Below are 24,457 nucleotides of genomic sequence, written 5' to 3' on the forward strand. Positions count from 1 at the left end.
CACTGTGTGTTATATGCAAACAATGAATCATGGAACACTACATCAAAAACTAACGATGTATGGTGATTAACATAATAAAAAATAAATAAAATAAAAAAATTAAGGTAGAGAATAAAATCCTACTCCTACCACCACTTGCAAAGATTCTGTGCTTCCTACCTTGATACATTTTAGCCTTTAACTTAAGCATGTGGCATAAAATGGCAGGAAGTGAAGCAGCCATGTTGGTCCACAACATGGAGCTGCATGATGAGGTGGCACAGTAACACGTTAGTAAGAGCTTGGGGCCTCTGACAACTTTTTGCAGCAAAGCTACCTGATCAGCTCATATTTTTACTTGGTTTGGAAATTTTTTATTAAAAAACTGGGTTGGGGCATGGAGCACCTGGTTGGTGCAGTCGGTTAAGAGTCCCACTGTTGTTTTAGCTTGGGTTGTAATCTTGGGGTCTTGAGATCAAACCCTGTATCTGGCTCCATGCTCAGCATGGAATCCGCCTGGGATTCTTTCTCCTTCTCCCTCTAACCCTTCCGCTTGTGTTCTCTCTCTAAAAATAAATAAATAAATCTAGAAAAAGATGGGGGGGGCACAATTATTTTTTAAGTTGTCACGGTAGCCAAACCTGTAACTTAACTAATACAAATTCCAGGTTGAGAAGTGGGGGCTTTGTCAATAATACAGTGGCATATAAAATGTTAAGAAAAAGATGGCGTAAATTAGGCAGTGTCAATGAGTGTAGAAAAATGAAAAGCAAAGCCATTTTGGAGGTTTAAGCTACAGATTATACAGTTAGGAAACAGGGAAAGGTAAGAATTTGAAGTTTTAAATCTGAGCCACTCAGAAGATACCTATACCATTAATCAAGATAGGAAACATAAAAGATGGAGAGTTGCATACAAATTGAGTAGATCTAACTGTCCAAAAAGCTGTGAGAAATGAGTGTTAAGTGCTTAAAAGAGCAGACTTTCACACAGAATTAGGGCTATTTGCACAAAAATTATAGTTTAAGTGGCAAGAACAAATGAGATTATTACAAAGGGAGAAATCATAGTAAAGAGAAAATTATAGTGTTTCAATTCTGTCTTTTAAAAAAAGCTACATGTATAATACTTCAAACATTTTCTCTTTAAGTGAAATAATCTGAATGTTCCACGTATTAATCTCATAAGCATTTTCTGTAAATAACAGACATCCTCATGACTCAGGCAATCAATTTCATTGATTAATGCAACACCACAAACTACAATGGTAATTTTCATCCTCATACAGTTTTAGATCTTTTTTAATTTTTAGTCACATTGTTTAATTTATCCCCATAACAAACCATATTTGTTAAAGACTGGAAAAGTGATGGCAAAATGCACTAATTAATGAGGAATATAGAAATATTTCTGAAAATTAATCTCAAAGTGTTCTCCAAAAGTAACATTTATATGATGAAAATTATTACAAAACACAGCAAGGTATTCCTAGTACTTCAAAAATAATTTTAAAAAGAGAAATGATTATATGCAAATTTGGTTTTTCAATTAATGAGGTGGGGAAAACCTATCAACTTTTAAATGTGTTCTTTTTATTAAAAAGTGCTTATACCCTAAAATCTTCACTAATAAAATCATTTAGATCTTTAAAATATCAAATACAGGAACTGGAGAGCATTTTTGAGAGAGAGAGCAGCAGACTCCCCGCAGAGCAGGGAGCCTGATGTGGGGCTCATCCCAGGACTCCAGGATCATGACCTGAGCTGAAGGCAGATGCTTAACCAACTGAGTTACCCAGGCGCCCCTGGAGAGCATTTTTATTGATTTTTTTTATGAAGGTTAAGTAGATTTTAATCTACATTCAGCCACAAAATACCACATTCATTTCAAAGGTGTTATCAAATTTTTTTCTAATTAAACAGCATGCATCAATTGATAATGGGAAAAAAATCTAAACTTGTATATGAGACTGCAATGAAATACAATCCTGAACATACGAATATAAGTTAAATCATTTTTTTTTTAAAGATTTTATTTATTTATTTGACAGAGAGAGAGACACAGCGAAAGAGGGAACACAAGCAGGGGGAGTGGGAGAGGGAGAAGCAGGCTTCCCACAGAGCAGGGAGCCCAATGCGGGACTCGATCCCAGGACCCTGGGACCATGACCTGAGCCGAAGGCAGACGCTTAACGAATGAGTCACCCAGGTGCCCCTAAGTTAAATCATTTTTACTTAAAGTCACTTAACATTGTTCATGCAAAAGTAATATTTAAAAATATCTGTAAGGATCTTCAGATTATACATTATGAAATCTAGAGACTAGTATTCTTCAAAGAAAAATCTCATACTTACCTAGCTTATTTTAAAATTACTTAAAATTACAGAACATATTTATGCAATATACTAAACTTACAGTATTTTGACTTTAAGCAGTGTTAAACTAGAAAAACAATACATTTTTTCTTCAGGAGAGATCTAAGGCACTGACAAGTTTGGTACTCATTTACTGAAACTGTATGCTTTCAAGAAAAAATGACTTGAGGGCTCACCTTCATTACCTAAATTTCTCTGTATTCCGATTTCATAAAAAGACTTCACAAAAAAGGATTATGAGCCTATCCATAATATTTGTATGTATAAATTGGAAGCAATAAATTTAGTTCAAGAAAATGAAAGTCAAGTTTTCTAGAAAGCAGGTTAAATTTTTTCAGTTAGTCGAAAAAGAAATGTGTATCCACATCTTCCAATTACTGCATTATTTATTCATTCAACAATTATACTTCTGAACATATGCCAGGCATTATCACACGAGAACGCTATGCAAAAGTTTCAGCGAACATTTACTGAGCTGCTATTATGTTCTCTTTATTTCTAGCCACTGATCTTACTTTATGATAGCCACATGTACCTTAGCCATCAACTAAACACTAAATTATTGATACTTGAACTCTTGCAACTTAGGCCTTATAAGACTCATGATTTAAGAAGCAAATTTTAAAAGGAAAATTAAATTTTAATCATTCGATTACTGCTGTTTCTTTGACATTCCTGCCACAAAACACATGGTACTCTTGACTAGGTTGAGTCATCATTAGATAACTAACTGAAAACTAAACTCAAAACAAGTATTTTTGCTTTTGTCTAATGCGTGTCAAAACCGCCAATCACAAAATATTAGCCTTTTATCGTCTAGATAAAAATTTTCCTCCCAAATGAAAGAATGCGTGCAGTCTACTTGGAGTCAAAACAAAAACTGAGAAGGAAAAGGAGATAATTCCTTTCTTTCTCCCACCTCAAAAAGAGCTCAGAAGATACTTTCCCTTACAAACGCCTCCCCCTGCCCCTGACGAAGCAACCAAGCAAGTCAAGGCAGACCTAGAAATTCCGAAATCTTAACAGATCGTAACCAGGGAAACAAAATTTGCCAAAATTCTTCCTTCACTTCCACTGTTTCTGCAAAGACCACCACTTATTAGATTTTTAAAAAACCCCTGCAGGAATGCTGGCTGCATATTAATAAATAAAACTGCCCAAACGCAGAACAAGATGCCCACAATTATCAAAGGATGGCCTTAGAGGGTTAACTACCGAGAATAGCCAACACTTTAGCAGTCACTCCCTCGCAAACGACACAAAATGAAGACGTCTCTTTCTAACCTGAGGGTAGTGGTGAGGCATCTCCCTCTCCCCTTCTAGTAATGACCAGCCTTATTCCTTCCTGAATCAGGCAGGCCATCAGACAACCTCATTAGGAGGGGTGATGTCAATCTTCCGAGACAAAGATTATGGGGGTAGCTCTCTGGAACCAAAGGAATCAGAGTTAAAGCATCAGAGCCCCCAGCAAACCCTCCACAACGACGAACAAACCAAAGCCTGGGATCCCCCCACCACCCCATTCATCACTCTCTCTAGCCAGGCCTGATTCAGACCAAGAAAACCTCTCCAATTCAGGCAAGTGAGAAGGCACCAGGTGTCTGCCCTCAGATCCCTTTTCTCCTCCACCGCTCTCTCAGGACCCCTCCACACCTGGAGCCACTAATTAAACTTTCAACCGCCAAGAAGCCCAGTCCTGGCCACACACAAGATGGCAGCGGAACACCTACCAGAGGAAACAGCTGCGCCACCACTCCTGCGATGCCGGCCTCTCGATTGTGAGTATCCCCATTGGCCCCGCCAGAGAGCGCGAGACAAGCCGAGAGCTCCGATAGCCAATCGGGAGGCGGCGCGATTGGGCGCCGCCGCGCTGCCGGCGATACGCGCGCGGAGCCTCTGAGGCGTGGACCCAGTGGGTGTCCAACCAATGGGCTCCCGGCCAAGTAGTGGGAGCTCTGGGTGTCCAACTCCTCCTATTTAGGATTAGCGTTAGGTAGGCCTGGGCGTCAGGGGTTGGGCGGTCCTCCCTCCCCGCCTGAAGCGAGGCGGGACAGTTGTTGCTGAGGTGAGGTCTAGTAAATGGTGAAGTATTTCCTGGCCTGGGGGCATCTGGGACCGTGGGGTCTCGGTGGCGTGGAGTCGGAGAGGAGCCCGACCCGCGGGGAAACCCAGTCTTGCCAACGGAGCGGGCCCGGCGCAGCCCTCAGGTCTGTGGTGCTAGTGGAGCCGAGGCACGGCCTTGGGTGGCCCGCTGACAGCTCCTTCGGCCCGGACCTGGGAACGCGGCGGAGCCCTCGGCTGCGTGGACCCCAGCCCTTGCAACCGCTCTTTTCCTTCTATCCACCTGCAGTCCCAGGCTGTAGAAGGGACCGCGGGCGTTCTGAGTTCTCAAGCCCCATTTCATTTTCTGTCTCCGGGTGCATACCTTAATGTGAGGTGATTCCTAAGCAGCTGGGAACCTGAGGCTGTAAAAGGGGCTGCAGGAAATGGACTGCATTGTAAAATCCAGAAGCAGAACTGGAAGGTTTAACCACTGACCCATTTCACAGGTAAGACTTAACACGAGTCCTAAATGAGTAAAATCATTTGTCCAAGACCACGGAATGGAGATTAGATCCTAAAGGCACCTGACTCTCATTAACCACAACCCAATAAGTAATTAAAATAAGGAACAGTGTGTAATGAACTGAGCTCTTCAGCGTGTGGAAACCTGCAGTGAGTTCTGTATGAGGCAAGAAGGTAACTTTGAAAAGGTAGAGTGGAATAATCAAAAAGCGGACTCTGAAATCATCCTGCCTGGTTCCTTCCTTATTTTTTGTCACTGCCACTTACAGTGTGACGCGCCTTAGCTTCCTCAGAAAAACAGGCATGCTAATTTTCTCTCATTGTTACGCAGATCAGTAAGAATAAGTGAAGTATTGAGAAGTGTGCCTGACACATGGTTTATACTCAATAAATGTTCATTACTCTCATCGTAATTAAAACATGAGAAATAGAGAAGAAATGGTCAGTTTCATAAAGAGCTTGTTTTTAAAAACAAAGCAACCATAAATTGAGGCGAAACAGACCGACTGCTTTTCTCCAAAATGAAAAAGAAGGGGAAAATAAGAACAAATTTAAAAATCCCCGTTTCACTCCAGAATATTAAACTGGATGATATTATGAGTGATTTAACTTTTCTTCTTTATGCTTTACTGTATTTTGCAAATTTTCTTCAGTAAACATGTTTTACTGTTATTAAATTTCAGAAGATATGAACAACATTGGTGAGAGTTTTCTTCAAAAAGCTATTAGTATGCTTGTGTGCTGTAGGTGGAAATAGGAATTGATAGAACCTTTCTAGAAAGGAGTTTGGCAGTCTGCTCCAAAAGCCTTTAAAATGGACAGTCCTTTTTTGAAAATTATATACTTAAATTTTAAATTAAGTACACTATTACGTTCTCTTTTTACAAAATTAGAACCTTACGGATAGCACAATCCACAGTCCCTGAATTCCCCCTTGCTCCTCCAACCCCATGCTAAAGACTTTGTTGCAGAACCTTTAAGTCTTTTTTTATACTTACATATTCTCAATGGGTTCATATATGCATTTGTAATTTTAAAAAAAATGTTGATAGTATCATACTATATCATTTTCTAACTTTATTCATTTGACAGTGTTTTTGAAGTGTATACCTGTTATTTATAGCTTATTATGTATTTATGGCTCATTTTTTATACCTGCTGGATAGTGTTCCAGTGTATGGCTGAGTTGTTCTGTTAATGTAGAATATTTATTTTTGTCTCTTTTATTGGTTTTTACATTAAATTCTATTTTGTTTGATAGGTACTGTATAGCACATTTTATTTGCCATTCTCTTTTTGATGGACATTGGTTGTTCCCAGTTTTTCAACTTATAGACAATGCTGCAGGGAAATCCTGGTATGTATTTTCTTGTGCACATGTGCTATTTCTCAAGGATATATAGATATATAATTATATCTATATATCTATCTAAAAGTGGGATTGCTTGGTTTTGTTATGAACATTATTTTTTTTTTTTTTAAGATTTATTTATTTACTTAGATAGCACTAGGGGGAGAGGCAGAGGGAGAGAGAGAAACTCAAGAGGACTTCCTGCTGAGCGGGGAGCCTGACAAGGAGCTTGAACTCACAACCCTAAGATCATGACCCGAGCTGAAATCAAGAGTCAGTTGCTTAACTGACTGAGCCACCCAGGTGCCCCAAAGTTATGAACATTCTTAATTTTAATTGGTCTTGCCAAATTTGCCTCCAAAATACTTCTACTAATTTAAACATCCCAAAAATAAGTTCAATTTTCCTACAGTCTAGACTAAGACGAGATCCTGTCTTCTTTTTGTCCATCTGATGGATGAAATTAATACTCATTTTTAAAAAAATTTTCATTCTCTGATTACTAGTAAGGTTGCAGTATCTATTCATATGTTTATTAACTTATAATTTATGTAAATTTCTATAATTTCTTCAAAAAATTACCCATTTTTCTATTGGGTCATCTTTTTTTAATGGTTTAGAGTTTTATGTGCCCTGGATACTGCGTATCCTATATAATTTTTTAAAAAAATTTTTCAGCGTCAGGGTGCCTGGGTGGCTCAGTCAGTTAAGCATCTGACTCTTGATTTCAGCTCAGGTCATGATCTCAGGATCATGAGATCGAGCCCCACTTCCGACTCTGCACTGAGTTTTGAGCCTGCCCCACCCCCTCCCCAACCAAAGTTCACAAGCTCTATTTTCTCTCAGCTCTTTGCTTGGCTTTTAACTTTATTTAATGTTTTTGTTTGTTTATTCTACAGATAGATCTTGCTTTTTTTTTTTTTTTTAAGTCCTTAGGTGTTTTTTTATTTCACTGCGTTTCTCAAAGACTTCCAGTATAATACCGAATAAGAGTGGTGGCAAGTCTCCTAATCTCTGTGCCTGACTTTAATGAAAATGCTTCTAATGTGTCATCATTGGATATGATGTTTGCTGCTAAGTTTTAGTAGAGAGTTTATCAGGTTAAAGAAGTTCTCTTCCTAGTTTGTTAAGGGTCCCTCATCTTCCAGCCTCCAGAAAAGTTGCTGACTTTTATTGAATTGGTTTTTTTTCTGCATCTGAAATGTTGGTTTTCCATTTATATGTTAATGTAGGAATTTACATTGATAAACTTTCCAATATTAAATTTTTGGGGTATTCCCAGGATAAATCTTATTTTAGTAATATACTTTTACTCTACGGCATATTTTACTTACTATTTTTGCACAGAAGTGCTTTTGGCCTTGAGTTTCTTTTCTTACATGTCATGGTTATACTAATCTAAAAAAAAAAAAAAAAAAAAGTTGAGTGGCTCCCAAATTTTTCCTGACCTGGAACAGTTCGTATATGATAGAATTTATCCGTTCCTTGGAAGTTCTGTAGAATTCATCTATAAAACTGAATAGACCTGGTATAATAGGAGTGAGGTGGGGATATGGGGCATGTGGCTCTCCTAAGATCTTTAACTGTTGTTTAAACTTTTTATTTTTATAGTTTTGCCTCTAATTGGAATTTCTACTTCTTGAGCCTATTTGATATTAAGTCAGTAATTTCAGTTAGATATTTGTGTGAATTATTCTGTTATTGTAAAATATTTCTCTTTGTCTCTTCTGTTGGTTTTCATATTAAATTCTATTTCGTTTGATATGAACATTTCTTGTATTTGCTGGTATGTCTTTTTTTCACATACTGTTATTCAACCTTTTGATGACATTTTGTGTGATTTAAGTGGGTCTCTTATTTTAAAATATAGCTAGGTTTTGCTTACAATCCATTTTGAGAGCCCTTTAATAAGTTAGATTAACACATTCACCTTTTTTGTGATTATTAAGTTTGGCCTTTTTCTTGTCATCTTATTTTCCATGCTTTTCTTTGTATCTTTTATATCCTATTTTTCCATTTCTCTTTTTAATTGAGGTTGGCCCCAAGTTTTCTTTGTTCTACATGTCTTTTAAAATATACTACCTTTGCATTTGCAACATAGTTCTTAAATATGTTTCCTAACAAGATTTAAATTTAATTAGTATTGGTACCCTTCCTATGAAGAAGAACTTGACGGTACTTCTGCTTTACTTTCTCTTATCTTGGCAATAATCCCCTTCCATCCCCTTCTATAAAAGAACATAATTTCCCCTGTTTGTTTGTTTGTTTGTTTAAGATTTTATTTATTCATTTGAGACACAGAGACACAGATACAGAGAAAGAGAGAGAGCATAAGCAGGAGGAGAGGCAGAGGGAGAGGGAGAAGCAGGCTCCCCGCTGAGCCAGGAGCCTGATGTGGGGCTCGATCCCAGGACCCTGGGATCATGACCCGAGCCGAAGGCAGACTTCCAACCATCTGGTTCTTTCTATCATTTTCTTTCATTTGTTATTAAAACCCATTTTTAATCTATCTTTAGCATTAATGTGTTTTAGTCATTTGCTCATTATTGCTTCTTACCTCAGTACTTCTGTGTATGTTCGTTTTTTTCATGAAGTTTGGGTACTTTCTTTCAGAGAATTCCTTAGTGGCTTTTTGAATGTCTATGAAAGTCTCTTTTTTTAACCTTCACTATTGAAAGATAGCTTGGCTGAAAGGCATTCTGGGGTCAGACTTACTTTGCCTTAACTTATTGCATCTGGCATTTCTGATGAGAAGTCTGATTGCCAGTCTGATATGTGTTTCTTTTAGATAATCTAGATTTTCTGGAAACTTCTAAGACTTTGTCTTTATTTTTGATATTCTAAAGTTTATTCACAGTTTGTCTAGTAGTGTGTATTTTATCTTGCTTGGTACCCAATGAACCCTTAGTTGGCTTATGTGTTTTCCAGTTTTGAGAAATTCTTGGTCATTATTGCCTCTTCTTCATTCATTTGAGGTAGTTAGCGTTACTATCCCCATTATAAAAGTTTTTATAAAGTATTTATAAAAAATAAAACTTAAAAAATATTTATAAAATGGGGATATTTTATGTGAATTAACAATATTTTAGGGGCACCTGGGTGGCTCAGTCGTTGGGCATCTGCCTTTGGCTCAGGTCATGATCCCCGGGGTCCTGGGATAGAGCCCCGCATCCGGCTCCCTGCTCCATGGGAGCCCTGCTTCTCCCTCTCTCACTCCCCCTGCTTGTGTTCCCTCTCTCGCTGTGTCTCTCTCTGTCAAATAAATAAATAAAATCTTTTAAAAAAAGACAACAATATTTTAAATATGGGTGATTCTTAACTTCTTTGTAATTTCCTAATTTTGATATTTTACATATTTTTCCATTTAATATGTATTCTTGTTTCTGTAATAGTCTATGCTATTTTAAAAGAGCTATTGTTAGAACAGTCTTCTTTGGGCGCCTGGGTGGCTCAGTTGGTTAAGCGACTGCCTTCGGCTCAGGTCATGATCCTGGAGTCCCTGGATCGAGTCCCGCATCGGGCTCCCTGCTCGGCAGGGAGCCTGCTTCTCCCTCTGACCCTCCCCCCTCTCATGTGCTCTATCTCTCTCATTCTCTCTGTCTCAAATAAATAAATAAAATCTTTAAAAAAAAAAAAAAAACAGTCTTCTTTTTCTTACATGTTTTATTCTTTGTAGATATGTACCAATCTTTATTGTTTTTTTTACAGAATGTCTCATGCATCCATGGACCAAAAGATGGAGTTGGTTTTTATTTTTAAGAAGATATTATCAATGATCTGATATAACTATAAATATTCACTTGATGAAGTTGCATGGACTCATCATCAGGTTGGACTAGTGGTTATTTTTGAAAGTTTCTTCAACTGAAGTTACTATTTGAAAATTCAAGCATCCAAGAACATTGGGTTTGGAATGGCATAATGATGTATTTTCTCTGAGGACTGCAAATTTCATAGAGACCACACTGAATTCCAGTTGGATTCCAGTTATATTCTTCAATCAAAGTGATTCAGTCCTTTGATAAAGTTAATTTTGAATAGTTTTATGTTTATGAACGACGCCAAAAGATGGGAGAAAAAAATGGTAGGTTTGGAAACCATTGTTAAACATTATATTTAAAAGTGTATAGACCACTTAAGCTGAATTGTGGAATTTTCAAGGTTTTTCACTACAAGTGACTATTCTACATTTGAAGGAATTTAGGATTTATTCTCATGTAGCCAACAATTTTGACAGTCTTTATAATTAATTGTGTGTCTGTAAAACTAAATCATTTCTTTAATGTACTTTTTAAAAAATACACTTTATTTTTTAGAAAACTTTTAGATTTACTTTTTAAAGAAAAATTGAAAGGGTAGTACAGCAAGTTCCCATATCTTCTACATCCAGTTTTACTTATGATTAACATCTTATATTTGGCTGGTACATTTGTTACAGTTAATGAAACATTATTATTAACTAAAGTCCATAGTTTATTCATATTTCTGTAGTTCTTACCTGATGTCTTTTTCTGTTCCAGGATCCCACATTATATTTATTTATCATGTCTCCGTAGGGTCCTCTTGGATGTCCAGTTTCTCAGACTTAACTTGTGTTTTATTTTGTAGTATTTTGTATCCCAACTATTTTGTAGGAGGCCCCTCTATTGGAATTATTGATTGATTTTTTTTCTCATGATTAAACCAGGGTTATGGGTTTTGGGGAAGAAGACCATAGGGGTAAAGTGCCATTTTTACACATTATATCAAAGGTATGTGTTATCAATGTGGTTTCTCTCTTATTGATATTGAACTTGATCATCTGGCTGACATAGTGTTATGTGGTTTCTACACTGTCAATTACATTTTTTTTCTCCTTTCCCTGTTGTGCTCTTTGATAGGAAATCACTATATGCAGCTCATATTCAAGGAGTGGGGATTATGCTCCCCCTCTTTGAGAATGGAATGTCTACATTAATTATTTGGAATTCTTCTACAAGGGAGATTTATCTCCTTTCTCCCATTTATATATCTCCTTTCTCCCATTTATGTATATATTCAGTCATTTATTTATTTCAGTATGGAGTCATGGGTACTTCTTTTACCCTATCCGGTTTTCTGTCCAGTACTGTTTTATTTTGTTACTCAAATTGTCCCAGGATTAGCTGTTGGGAGCCCTCTTTCAGTTGGGTCTGTGTCCCTTTGACGTACCTGTATCAATGTAGCTGGGTTTTTGTTTTGTTTTGTTTTGTTTAGCACTTCCTTATTTTCTGGTACTGTAAGATGCTGCAGGCTTATCTTGTATATTTCCTGCCCCAGTTCTAGAGTCAGTCATTTCTTGAATGAGCCCTGGTCCCTTTTAATGGAGGATGGTGTCAGAAACCCATATCTGGGTGATAGTTGTTACTGGGCTGTCCTTGCTTATAGGCCCTTTTAGCTAACAGAGCAAGGGATATATGTGTATGCTAAGCTATATATAGGCATATCTGTAAATATCTCTATATGTAACCATCTGTATCTATATTAAGCTAAACATGAGTTTATTCTGATGTTCCCAACTCTAATCCGTTACCACATCTCTCCAACATTGAGAAGCATGGCTCCCACCATCTGTTATCCATTTATTTAGTCACTCAATTCCTGTGTGTGTGTGTGTGTGTGTGTGTAGCTGTATCAGAAATGTAAATTTATTCCCAGGTAGGAAGCTACAGTTCTTGTACACAGTTCCTTTTGCCTTTAGTCTTGCAGACTCTACTTATTTCCAAAGTTATTTAGCTTAGCACCTTTCTACCCAGCCCTTCAGTGAGGTTGTGTATACAATTGTAATACAGTTAGATGTTCCTGTCATGGTCAGTGTTCTTTCCTGGGATCCTGGACCTCTTAAATGATATTTTGAAATTTCACTACCCTTTAACATACTTGTAATATATGGATAGTTATACAGATCATACTGTTGATCTAGTGGTCTCTGGACTGTTCATGTAGGGCAGTAGTTCTCAAACTTTCTTTTGGTCTCAGGACTACTTTATACTCTTAGAACTTTAAAATCCCTAACAGTTTCAGTTTATAAGGATAATATCTCTTCATATTTACTGTATTAGAAATTGAAACTGAGAAGCTTCAAAAAATAATAAACCCAACATGTTAACATAATTTACATTTTTGTGAGCAATAACTTTTCTAAAACAAAAAAATTAGAATAATATTGTTTTACATCTTTACAAATCTCTTTTATAGTTAGTTTACTAGAAGAGGGAGTCTCATATCTGCTTCTGCATTCAATCTGGTGTGAAATGTTGCTTTGGTTGAAATGTATAAAGAAAATGAAGCTTCACATAGACAAAAAGTTGGAAAAAGAAGATTTTAATAGCCTTTTAGACAATTGTGTACTTTTTTTTGATACAACTACAAAACTCAACAAGTAGTTATTCCTTCAAGGTCAGTTGTAGCATGAAATCTGAATGCATATCTGTGAGTTTTTTTACGTTCTGTTACATTAAAATCCATTGGTCTGTCTTGCACATTGAATGGATCTTTTTTTTTTTCTAAAGATTTTATTTATTTATTTGACAGAGACAGAGACAGCGAGAGCAGGAACACAAGCAGGGGGAGTGGGAGAGGGAGAAGCAGGCTTCCTGCTGAGCAGGGAGCCCGATGTGAGACTCAATCCCAGGACCCTGGGATCATGACCTGAGCCGAAGGCAGTCGCTTAACCAACTGAGCCACCCAGGGGCCCTTGAATGGATCTTTTATGATTTTATAATATCATGCATTGGCCACTTGGAAAATATTGGCTCAATGAATTATGCAGATTTTCCAGATGTTGACACATTTCATCATACAGTATTTAAAAATCACATTTATTAATATTGCTACCAATCTCATCAAAGAGTGGTTAATTACTGAGGAGCTATCAGGCTTACTGTGGCACATACAAGGCTTACAAATTTCCAATTTTAACTTGATAATGTGAATTTTATCAATAAACAAATGCTGTCAATATTGAACTTCCGGGGGTAGTAGGCTCACTTTGTTTTTTCAAGAAAATGTGTGCCAAACACCCAAGTCTAAGAAACTATAATTTTTATTAGTAGTTCTTTTAAGTAAAAATAGTTTTCCATGAAAAAAAAAAAGCTGGTTTAGCCTACAACTCGAACAATCTTACTAGTGCTTTTGCTTGAGACAGCCATTATCCTGTAGTAATCATTTTATTGCTTTATCATGGACATTCTTTAGTGAAATTGATGATGAAGAATATACTGGTAGTATACTGGAAGATTTAAAACTGGTAGTTTGGTGCCACTCCCTTAATTCATGTTAAGACATAAATACTTTTACTCAGCAATGCTTTTATACCATCAGTCAATGTCATTATAGAAAAGGAGCAAATAATGTCTTAGTATTACTATTAAAATGGTTTGACCTAGCGTATTGTCTGAAGGGATCTGAGGACCCCAGGGGTTCGTAGACTGTGCACACTTTGCTGATCACAGACTCAAAGAGATCATAGAGATTCTCTAGACCAATGCCCTGAAGCTCTTTAAGGGGTGTGTGTGTGTGTGTGTGTGTGTGTATCTTATTATCAATGTATTTGGTAAATACTCCAAAAATAGTTGGCTAATAAATAACTCCTATAGCTGTGGTTCTTAAGTATTGCCTCTTTACAAAGACAGTGTATATCAAGGGAGATTGGGAGACATACAGTGTAACTATATAATTTTGTCTTTCTTCTTTTACAAAGCTGCTATACTTCCCACTTCGTGATTATGTTCTTGCAGTAGTCATATCGAGCTAAGTAAGGGAGCAAGTTGGGACAAACAGTAGAGTTATAAGATGGTATTCTTCATTTCTAGAGGCAAGTAGCAATATTATATACTGATTTGGTTTTCAATTCAAGGACCTACTCCTGTACTTATTGATGTTTTCTAGTGAAATATACTGAAATATTTACTGTTTCAAATTATAACCCTGAACATACATAGAGTACAAAGTAAAGAAGCAAGAAACTGAAATTGTTTACATTGTAATAACCATCTAGATGGTCTACAGTTGAAATGAAAATGACTCAATTGTTTCTTTGTGATATTCATTTAACCTCTTTGTTCAAAAAAGTTATTAACTGGATCTGTTAATCTCATTTTTCAGATAAATTGGTTACCTTTTTTCTTAATATTACTCTGGTTCAAAATTTCTGTAGCAAAAAGACAGTGAAAAATGAGGGAAGACATTAGGAAAAAGAACCATTTAAATGAAAATTAAACCTAGCAGTATGAAATAATGATACCATAAAGAACAATATTAAAAACTCAGAACAAATAAATATGAATTGCTTAAATACATTCATTTATTGTACAGACAGATAGTTTCAGTATTTTCTGATTGGCTTTATTTTCTTAAATTATATTCCCAGTGTCCTCTTCATTAATCCATTCCAAAACTAATAATTTACCCTGTTTAGTTGTCAAATAAGTTGTCTTAAGTATTTCCTGTCAGAATAATTTGGTATCATGTGTTGACATTTCAAACACAGTTTAAAATGTAACCACTGAGAAACAAAAATTCAGTTAAACCCTGATTGTGGTTTTTCAGCATCACTGCTTGTTTTCTTAGGCCATGTGAGAGTTGTATATGGTCCCAGATTATAATGCTATCAGAAGCTATTTCTAAGTACCTTTCAAAATCCTTCCCATCTAGATATCCACCTCAAATAAAGATAAATCCCTGGTATGGAGTATTGATTCATATTCATGAAAAGAAACATGGTAACAACAAATTAAGTGCCTTCACAAATAGTTTTGTCTAAAAGCAATGATTTTTTCGGTTATCTGTCAGTGAAAAACTTAATGATTTTAAGAATTGTGGGAAGGTCCTTCAAAAAATACTTGCCCACTTAGCTGAATAATATCTAAAATTCCACAGTTAGAGATTTCTTTTGTTTAAGACTATATTCCCTGTTAAATTATATATATAGTAATTTTATTAAAAATATATATTTACTATATATATACACACCACATATATATATATATATATATATTTACTCTTTATGTATAGTAATTTCTTGCTAAAGGCCACATGCTTATCCGTGCATCAATTCCATGAGGTAGATGCTATTATTCCCATTTCATACATACGGTCATACAGCTTAAACTGGCAGTGTGGGATTCAAATACAAATGCATCTGAATTCTAAAGCCCAGATTGTTAATCACCACTTCTGTTTTTCCATTGACCCCTGATATGCTATTCTCCTGGGTTTTCCTTCCATCTGTTTGCTGCTCCTTGGTCTCCATGATTCTCTTTTCTTACACTCATCCTTTATGTACAGAAGACCCTCTTCTCATTGTACACATTCTCCCTGATCACATCTACTCTGTGACTTCAAGCATTTGCATGCCGTTGACTCCAAAATTCGTGTAATTGGACCAGATCTTACTCTGGAGCCTGTGTACCCAGTGTACTTGCCCTACTTAAATTTCTCACTTGTTCCCTATCTTTATTTCCTATCTCAATGAATACCATTACTATGCATGTGGTTGCCCAAGTCAGAAAATTAAAAATCATTCTTGACTCCCCCCTCTTCCACTGCCACCTGAGTGACCTTTCCAAGAAACTAATCACATCATAAGAATGCTTAAACTTTTTGAGTGGCTCCCATGTTCTTTCATATAAAAATGGAGTTGCTTAGCATGGCATGAAAGACTCTCCATGTCATGGTCCCTCCACCTCTAAAGCATTATTCCTCATCACTTTTGTCCTGTCAACATTGCATTTATTTCAAATCTTGAAACCTCGTCTGAGCTATGCTATGGGGAGTTAAAAGTAGGCTTGGTCTTATGTTCTAGGCATTGGGCCAGAATGTTAACAGGGAAGCAACACCCCTTTTGAGGCTACTGTGGTGGCAGAATCCCTAATTAGCCAGAGATCCCCTTTGGGTAAGGTGACTTTGCCAGGGAGATATGGGACTAGGAGGCCTAAGCCTTTTGTGAAGATTTTCACCCCACTGCCAAACTTAGAGGTTCTGGGTTTAACTTTTATTAAGGAAAATGTATTTTTTGTAAACTTACTAGGCTCTTTGCTTATTAATCCTCTTAATGGCTTCTCAAGTGATCTTTCTAAAGTACAATAATTACTATGTCCCTCTTTTGTTTAAGGCCCTATTAATTAATTTTGAACATTTTATATATTTTAACATTTAATATTTTAACATAAATAAATTTAACATTTTAGGTATTTTTGTTACTTTTAAACATGGTATAGAGATTTGCTTTTGCCAGTTTATTTTAATTGTCTTTTTCATATTTCTGTTTTCAGCTTTGAAAGAATTATTTCCTCTAGGAAATTTTTTTAAGTAAACTCTACCCCCAGCATGTGGCTCAAACTCATGACCCCAAGATCAAGAGTTGCATTCTCTACTAAGCCGGGCACCTATCTTTGGAATTTTTGTTTAAGGTGTTCACTTGCTGGACATCTGAAATATTGGCTCATCTATCTAGCTACCTATAAAAAGTTTAAACATTATTTTGCTTCATATAATTATTTTAAAAATATAGAAGACATTTTAAAAAATATTGTTGGACATTTAGTTATTTTAGCAATTGTTGAGATGTTTCATACTAAAACCATCCACTTCCATATTCAGTGGAGGTTATATCCCTGAAACTTTTAAAATGTTTATGTGTCTATACATAGATCTACCACTGCCCTAGAATGAAGCCATTCCTTCTGTCTGACAGGGACACCAGAAGTAGTACCACTAAAGTTTTCAACGTATTTTTATGTTAGCAGAAATAAGCGAAATACTTAGGTCATATTCTTTGTTTCTAGTTCTTAATAAAGAAACAATGACCAAAATCTTTTTCTCAAGGTAAATGATAGACCAATTAAATCTTTTTTTTTTTTTTAAAGATTTTATTTATTTATTTGAGACAGAGAACATGAGAGGGAGGAGGGTCAGAGGGAGAAGCACTCCCTGCCGAGCAGGGAGCCCGATGCGGGACTCGATCCAGGGACTCCAGGATCATGACCTGAGCCGAAGGCAGTCGCTTAACCAACTGAGCCACCCAGGCGCCCAGACCAATTAAATCTTGATGTTATTTAGAAACCAGGTGGATTCTCTGTAACATGTGCCTTGGGGAGCTTACAGTCTGTTTCTGTTGAGCTCTTAAGCTATTCACTTATTTTTATTTTAGGTGATGCAAAAACTTTCTGGATGGAGCTAGAAGATGATGGAAAAGTGGACTTCATATTTGAACAAGTGCAAAATGTGCTGCAATCACTGAAACAAAAGATCAAAGATGGGTCTGCCACAAATAAAGGTATGAAGCACAAAAAACTTTCAAGATATTTAATGCTAAATATTACCCACTGACAATACAGTATAGTTCTATTTCCAGTATTCTTCGTTTTAAAAGTCAAATAGTTTCTTTTGTTTTCTAAGAGCCTACCATGCATTCTGTTTCCTTTGTGTTTGTGCTCTGCTTCTATAAAAACTTGCTTTTACCATATACTATAGACACTTTGTAAAAGTGGGTGAAGATGATTACTTTGACTAACAGCTACTGAATTTATCTCTTTTTCTCTCAGGCTACTTTATTTGCCCACCCATTTTATCTTTTCTTTCTCTTTGTAACCCTTTTTGAAAGGTGATGGGTATTTCAAAAGTAATATCTGCTCATTGTACAACATTTAGTGCGTATAGAAAAATGTAACAAAAATTATCCATCATCCCATCACTCAGAGACACCTAATGTCTTTTAAAATATAAAAGTACATATAACTATATTTGGCCTGCTTTAAACAGAACTTGCCCTACTAGTCTTCTGAAAGCAGAACTTGCATTCTACATCAAGCAGTCAGTTCAGTCAGCCAAGTTTTCATTTTTTCTATTTCTTTGTTTTCAACCCTGGTTGGTTGTAGAACATAAGATTCGATTTTTATGTAGAAACCTCCTTCTTTCCTTCAGGACATAAGATTTTCAAGCAAATTTTCTTTTGGACCATTCTTAATACATTTTGGATGTTCATATGACATTAATCTTTTGTTTGCTTGTCCAAAAAATGGTATTGTTTTTCATTTTAATATTCCTTCTCATTCGTTTCATGAGTCAAATATATCTAGTTTTGAATCCAGTTCTACCACCTCCTTGCTGAATGACCTGGAATAAATAGTGTTTTTGAGGTGTGTGTGTGTGTGTGTTGTTTTGTTTTGAGAGGGAAAGAGAGGGTCAGGGAGGAGTAGAGGGAGAGGGAGGGAGAGAATCTTAAGCAGGCTCCATGCCCAACGCAGAGCCCAACACACGGCTTGATCTCTCAGCCCTGAGATTATGACCTGAACTGAAATCAAGAGTCGGACGCTTAACCAGCTTAAACACCTAGGTGCTCTTGGAATAGTCAAACCTCTAAGCCTCAATTTCTGTTTCTAATTATGGTAATCATAAGAACCTCTCAGAGGAGTTAATGAAGATTAAATAAGATACAGTATGTAAATTGTTTAGCACAGTAGCTGGCACCATAAATGAAAGTGATGCTGCTAAGGATTGTTTTCATGCTTTTTTCCTTTCCTTAACAGAATACATCCAAGCAATGATTCTAGTGAATGAAGCAACCATAAGTAACAATTCAACATTGATAAAGGGTATGTGCATTTCTAATCCCAATCTTGAATATTCTGTTCTTTTTTTTTTTTTTTTTTTTAAGATTTTATTTATTCATTTGGGACACAGAGATACAGAGAGAGAGAGAGCATGAGCAGGGGGAGAGGCAGAGGCAGAGGGAGAGGGAGAAGCGGGCTTCCTGCTGAGCCAGGAGCCCAATGTGGGGCTCCATCCCAGGACCCTGGGATCATGACCTGAGCCGAAGGCAGACACTTAACCATCTGAGCCACCCAGGCACCCCCTATTTTGTTATTTTCTTGACTTGAAGCAGGCTTAATTGACTTAAGTATGTCAGATTACCTAAAGATAATGTAAAATAAAATGTAAGATCTATACTGGTAAATTACATAAATGAGTTTCCTTATTAAATAAAAAGTCCTACCCATCCAGAGATAGGAAATGCACATTTTTCTGACTCTCCTATGGAAAGAATGAACAAATGTATCTCTTCTTCAAGAAATTCTAAGACTCCAAACTACTACAAACCCACTTTGTGAGAAAAACAATACTAGAAAAGTATATTGGGGCATAGATAAGTTGGTGTAAAAGTTTTTTATTTCTAGATTATTATTAGACCATCAGTCTTGTAACTGTAAACAAATTCATTTTAGAAGGAATTGATCAAAGATAATGTACCAGAACTAAGAAGAAAAAAATTAAAAAGTTGTTTTATCAGAGTCACTCTCCTATAAATCTTAGTCTATCTCCAGTTTCCTAAAATGTTGAGGAAGTACTTTACTGGATTTTAATTAATACTGCTAAATATTGTTAACAAATTATAATAATTTTAAGTGTCATATTTGGAGCCTTAAGGTTTTAAATCTCTGAAAATACAGCCCACCATCATCAGTCTGTTTTAAAGAAACCTTTTGTTTATCAAAAGTATTCTCAATTTCAGTAGCTAATGTATAGTTTTTAGAGTAGATTCTTTAAGAAAACAGCATTTCTCAGTATTTTTCAATAGCACTTGGAATCAACACACTCAAGAGATTATACTAGTTTTACAAGAAAGAGGCTTTTAATTTTAAATTCAGGAGGTGGTAAGAGGAACTAATTCTAAATGTTTTTTTTTTTTCCTTAATTTATTTCTCAGTAATAGAAAGTAAATTGGGTTTTGGGTTTTTTTGGTAATAATTTCATCAATAGAAATATTGAATATTACAATTTCGTATTTTTATATAGTTCATTTGAAATGTAATGAATTTATCAAAATAAAAGTATATATTTGCCAATGGTGAGCAATATTTGTAACTAAGTAATTGGGGAGGTCTGTAACTGACATTGTTGGGAAATGCAAAGGATTAAAAACTTCCTAGTAATAAAGTTTCATGTTAGTATTGATTTTAAAAAGAATGTTGAGACTAGGAGAAACAAAAGGACTTGGTGTTGAAATCAAAACAAGCTATCCCAGATCCAACCTGGACTGCCCAAACCACTAATTACTTTCATTTTCCTTGCTTGTGTATAACTGTAAATATGTGCTGTGTCCTCAAACAAAAGATTGGATACTGTTTTCTTAAGAGGGGTTATTTCCCCTTTCCTCCCTTATCTAATGATTAATTTTAAAATCTCTGTTTTTTCAGTAAGTCTTATTTCTAATTATGCTTATATACACTTATTTTATTCATATTTGTTAGTATGGATTTATATGCCTCATACAAAAAAATTAGCTAGGAAAAATCAGAAATTCTTAATTTGTAAAACTTAATTTTTAATCTGGAATTATAGCTCTTATCAACTATCAGCTTTTAAACCTTTCTTTACCTTGATAATTAAAGAGGGATAATTATTTTCCAATTAGCCAGGTAGTAGCCTTGTATTATAACTTAAACTATTATTTTATTAAACTTTTTTTTCTACACCTTTTTTTCTGCACTAGAGGACCAATGCAAGTTAATACTAAGGCAGGATGAGAATCACTTTTTTTCTTAAAGTCCATCAGTACATAGGAAAAAACACATTAAAAAAATATCTTTAGGGGCGCCTGAGTGGCTCAGTTGTTAAGCATCTGCCTTCGGCTCAGGTCATGATCCTGGGATCCTGGGATCAAGCCCCACATCGGCCTCCCTGCTAAGTATGAAGCCTGCTTCTCCCTCTCCCACTCCCCCTGCTTATGTTCCTTCTCTCACTGTATCTCTCTCTGTCAAATAAATAAAATCTTAAAAATATATATATCTTTAGGGGTGCCTGAGTGGTTCAGTCACTGACTCTTGATTTCAGCTCAGGTCATGATCTCAGGATCATGAGATCAAGCCCCATGTCAGACTCTACACTGGGTGTTGAGTCTGCTTAAGATTCTCTCTCTCCCTCTCCCCCTTCCCCTCCACCTTGCACTCATGCTCTCTATAAAAAAAAGGAAAAAAAAAGTGTGTGTGTGTGTATCTTTAAACCAAACATAGAATATTCCACATATCCATTTTTCAGAATAACAGGAAATCCGTAACTTTTCTCATTAAATACACAGCTTATTTCTGTATTGTAGTCATGTTAGAGAGTAAGAATAGAGGAAGTAGAAAAAGAAAAGACAAGACATGGGATGAAATTAAGCACAGAAAGATAGACTAAGTAATATGAAAAGTCAAATGGAAATATAAAAAGAGGTATCCAAATACCCTACCCTCCAAAAATGAAGGTGGCAGTTGAACAGTGAGAAAGCAAAAGATACATAAACTTTCCATTTTGTGACCTTTGTAATCATTGTTATTTTTCTACAAAATACAAGCACAAATAAGGATACCCAATGTTCACCTTAAAGGTTGATTAAAATTCAGATAAAGTTCAGGCCAAACTAGATTTTCTCCAGTAGAAGTTTCTTCTATCCTAAGTCTTTTACTTTATCCTCTCTTACTTTCTTAATGTTTTTGGAAATATTGACACATAATTTTTTGGCTTAATTTGGCTTAATCTTACTATGTTCGCAGATTTAAGGGCTCCATATATCTCTAATCAATAAAGATATTATTTAGATATTACAGTAAATGATTTTGAACTTGGTGTGTACCTGTTACTCATGTTTGTATTTTCTTCATGTAGATCATACATCTGTGACCCAGAATGAATGGGAAAACAAATCAGGTTCATTGCCCTCTACATCATATGGAGATTCCTTTCCAGAAGACTGTACATTTCTGTATGTATATAAGTTAAATTTATTTATGTTGTTAACACTTCCACTCCCAGAAGGAGATTTACTCTTTCTGATCATTTGACATAAGAGTAGATAGAATATATAAAAAAGACTTTTTCCCGTCAAAAGCTTTAAAAGTTGTAAATTTTAGTATTTTATGTAGGATAAAGATTCATGAGTCCCTTAAAAAGTTTATTTGCTAATATCCCTAGTAATCAAGTCTTTCAATAAAATTTAGTTTAAGGTTTCTTTGTGTAGGGGTGCCTGGGTGGCTCAGTCAGTTAAGTGTCCAACTCTTGATTTCACCTCAGATCATGATCTCATGGGTTGTGGTATTGAGCCCCGTGTTGGGCTCTATGCTCAGCAGGGAGTCTGCTTGAGATTCTCTCTCTCCTCTCCCTCCGCCCCTCCCTCCACTTGCGTGCTGTCTCTCAAATAAATAATTTTAAAAAAAAATACTTCTTTGTGTAAATTATTAATATACTGAAATCTACCAAGTTGGCAATTTTTTAACTAAAAAAATACTTTTCCTAGATTATTTTTATTTTTTATTTTTTTAAATTTTATTTTTAAGTAATCTCTATACCCTATGTGGAGCTTGAACTCACAACCCTGTGCTTAAGAGTCACATGCTCTACCGACTGAGCCAGCCAGGTGCCCCTGGATTATTTCTTCTAAAAGAGTATTGGAAAAGGGTAAACAGTATTTCTTTCAGTATCATTTCAGCTTTTCAAATACTTTAACAGCTCTAAATTAGTATCAGAAAGCTTATGAGAATAGGCTAAATTTTTCTGACCTTTCCTTTCTCCTTTTAGCATTTCAGTAAAGATTCCTTAGGATAAAGTAAAATTGTATAAGAGAAAATCTGACGCTCTCACACATAGTCTTTATTTTTAGTAGGTAATGCCAGTACTAAAACTTTCAAGAACTAGTTTAAGGGAAGTTTCTGAAACTATTTTGTGCTAGTCCAAGGAACAGAATTTCAAAAAACAAAATGTCTTTATAGAGAAAGATTTTAAATTAATTGCCTTATTTTGTTTGTCCTTTCATATTAAATTGACAAAAACATTGTCAATGTAGAATTCTTTATTGTTTTAGGATTTATGAGAGTTGTAGATTGACACTATTTTACATATGATTTGCATTTGCGAATATTAGAGATGTCATTACAATTTGAGTCTAAAAGACTCATAAAACTTATTTTACAATACTTTTAGAGAAACCTAGAAATTCTGGTCTTCTGCTATATAGCATAAAATTTCATTACCTTTTAAAAACAAGTTCAATCACTTTAAATCACTAAAATATAAGATTCTTTTTCATATAAATTACCACCAGTCTCCCATCTTCTACTTATTTTATTTTATTAAAAATTTTATTTTAAATCTAAATGCAGGAGTTGGTTTATTCCTAAGTGTCTCTTTTTGGTTTTAAGTTCATTTTCCTAGCTTATCAGAATCCTTTTGAATTTTGAATCACCTTTTATATTGTCTTTCCCTTCTAGCTTTTCTTCTACAAATTTATTAAATGAGTTTCTAGTCTTTGTTTTGGTCATGAAAACAATATTGGATAAGACAGGACCAAAGATAAAACCTTTCTGGCCCACTGCTCCTTCATTACTCTTCAGAAAGAACTGTTGGACCAACTGTGAATTTACTTACCTCTACCACTATTCCACCTACATTTCTCTATCTTACTGACAAGGCTATCAAGATTCACTGCAGTAGCATTCTGTATCATTGCCAGACATTATCAAACCTTGTCAAAAAGGAAAATTAATTTAATTTGTACTTTTCTTACCTAGTCCAAGTTGGCTTTTCAAATTCTGAGTACTTAAAAGTCATATCCTTGGGGGCGCCTGGGTGGCTCAGTTGGTTAAGCGACTGCTTTCGGCTCAGGTCATGATCCTGGAGTCCCTGGATCGAGTCCCGCATCAGGCTCCCTGCTCGGCAGGGAGTCTGCTTCTCCCTCTGACCCTCCCCCCTCTCATGTGCTTGCTCTCATTCTCTCTCTCTCAAATAAATAAATAAAATCTTAAAAAAAAAAAAAAGTCACATCCTTGATTCTCTCTTCTAGAAGTGTTTAGAGATGAATATTAAACTAATCATTCTTTGCTTTCTGGAATGTTCCCTTTTTACCTATTTTTAAAAAATCAGGGCAGCATTTTCTCATTTTTCATTCATATTTGAAATTTTTTCAAGACCTTGAGATATGATTTGTTTGGGCCTAGAATCTTAAATATGTTTAAATTAGCTTTGTAGGACTCCTTTTAAATTATCACAGACTTTAATTTCTTCTTTTAATTTTTGTCTGGTCTTTCCAACTTGAGGGCAGTACTTATGGATGGAAAAGATGAAGACACAATTGTTTTTGAGCTCTTCTTTCTGTTATCAGCCTTGTGCTTTCTTTCCCCCAACAAATTGTCTA

General features: G+C 35.6%; 2 protein-coding genes across 7 annotated transcripts in view; one reads left to right on the forward strand and one right to left on the reverse strand.

Annotated features, from left to right (window-relative positions):
• Positions 1-4,130, reverse strand: part of CAB39L (calcium binding protein 39 like) — a 111,063-nt gene extending 106,933 nt beyond the window's left edge. Inside the window, exon 1 of one of the 3 annotated variants that reach the window (XM_035003423.1) lies at positions 4,085-4,130. The gene's annotated coding sequence lies outside the window, so the exon portion shown is untranslated. Of the gene's footprint in view, positions 1-2,530; positions 3,168-4,084 lie in introns of those variants that run through there. The other 2 variants (XM_035003418.1, XM_035003416.1) reach the window with 2 other exon arrangements.
• Positions 4,131-4,328: 198 nt separating this feature from the next.
• Positions 4,329-24,457, forward strand: part of SETDB2 (SET domain bifurcated histone lysine methyltransferase 2) — a 55,444-nt gene continuing 35,315 nt past the window's right edge. For 2 of the 4 annotated variants that reach the window (XM_035003424.1, XM_035003427.1), the window contains exons 1-6: positions 4,353-4,903; positions 6,181-6,276; positions 9,979-10,354; positions 17,441-17,566; positions 18,819-18,884; positions 21,937-22,033. In XM_035003424.1, the coding sequence (XP_034859315.1) occupies positions 10,339-10,354; positions 17,441-17,566; positions 18,819-18,884; positions 21,937-22,033 (305 nt within the window). In that variant the 5' untranslated portion in view covers positions 4,353-4,903; positions 6,181-6,276; positions 9,979-10,338. Of the gene's footprint in view, positions 4,904-6,180; positions 6,277-9,978; positions 10,355-17,440; positions 17,567-18,818; positions 18,885-21,936; positions 22,034-24,457 lie in introns of all 4 variants that reach the window. The other 2 variants (XM_035003425.1, XM_035003426.1) reach the window with 2 other exon arrangements.

The sequence above is a fragment of the Mirounga leonina genome, unplaced genomic scaffold (genome assembly GCF_011800145.1).
Source record: "Mirounga leonina isolate KUSES-001 unplaced genomic scaffold, KU_Mleo_1.0 Mir_127, whole genome shotgun sequence".
NCBI classification, from domain to species: Eukaryota; Metazoa; Chordata; class Mammalia; order Carnivora; family Phocidae; genus Mirounga; species Mirounga leonina.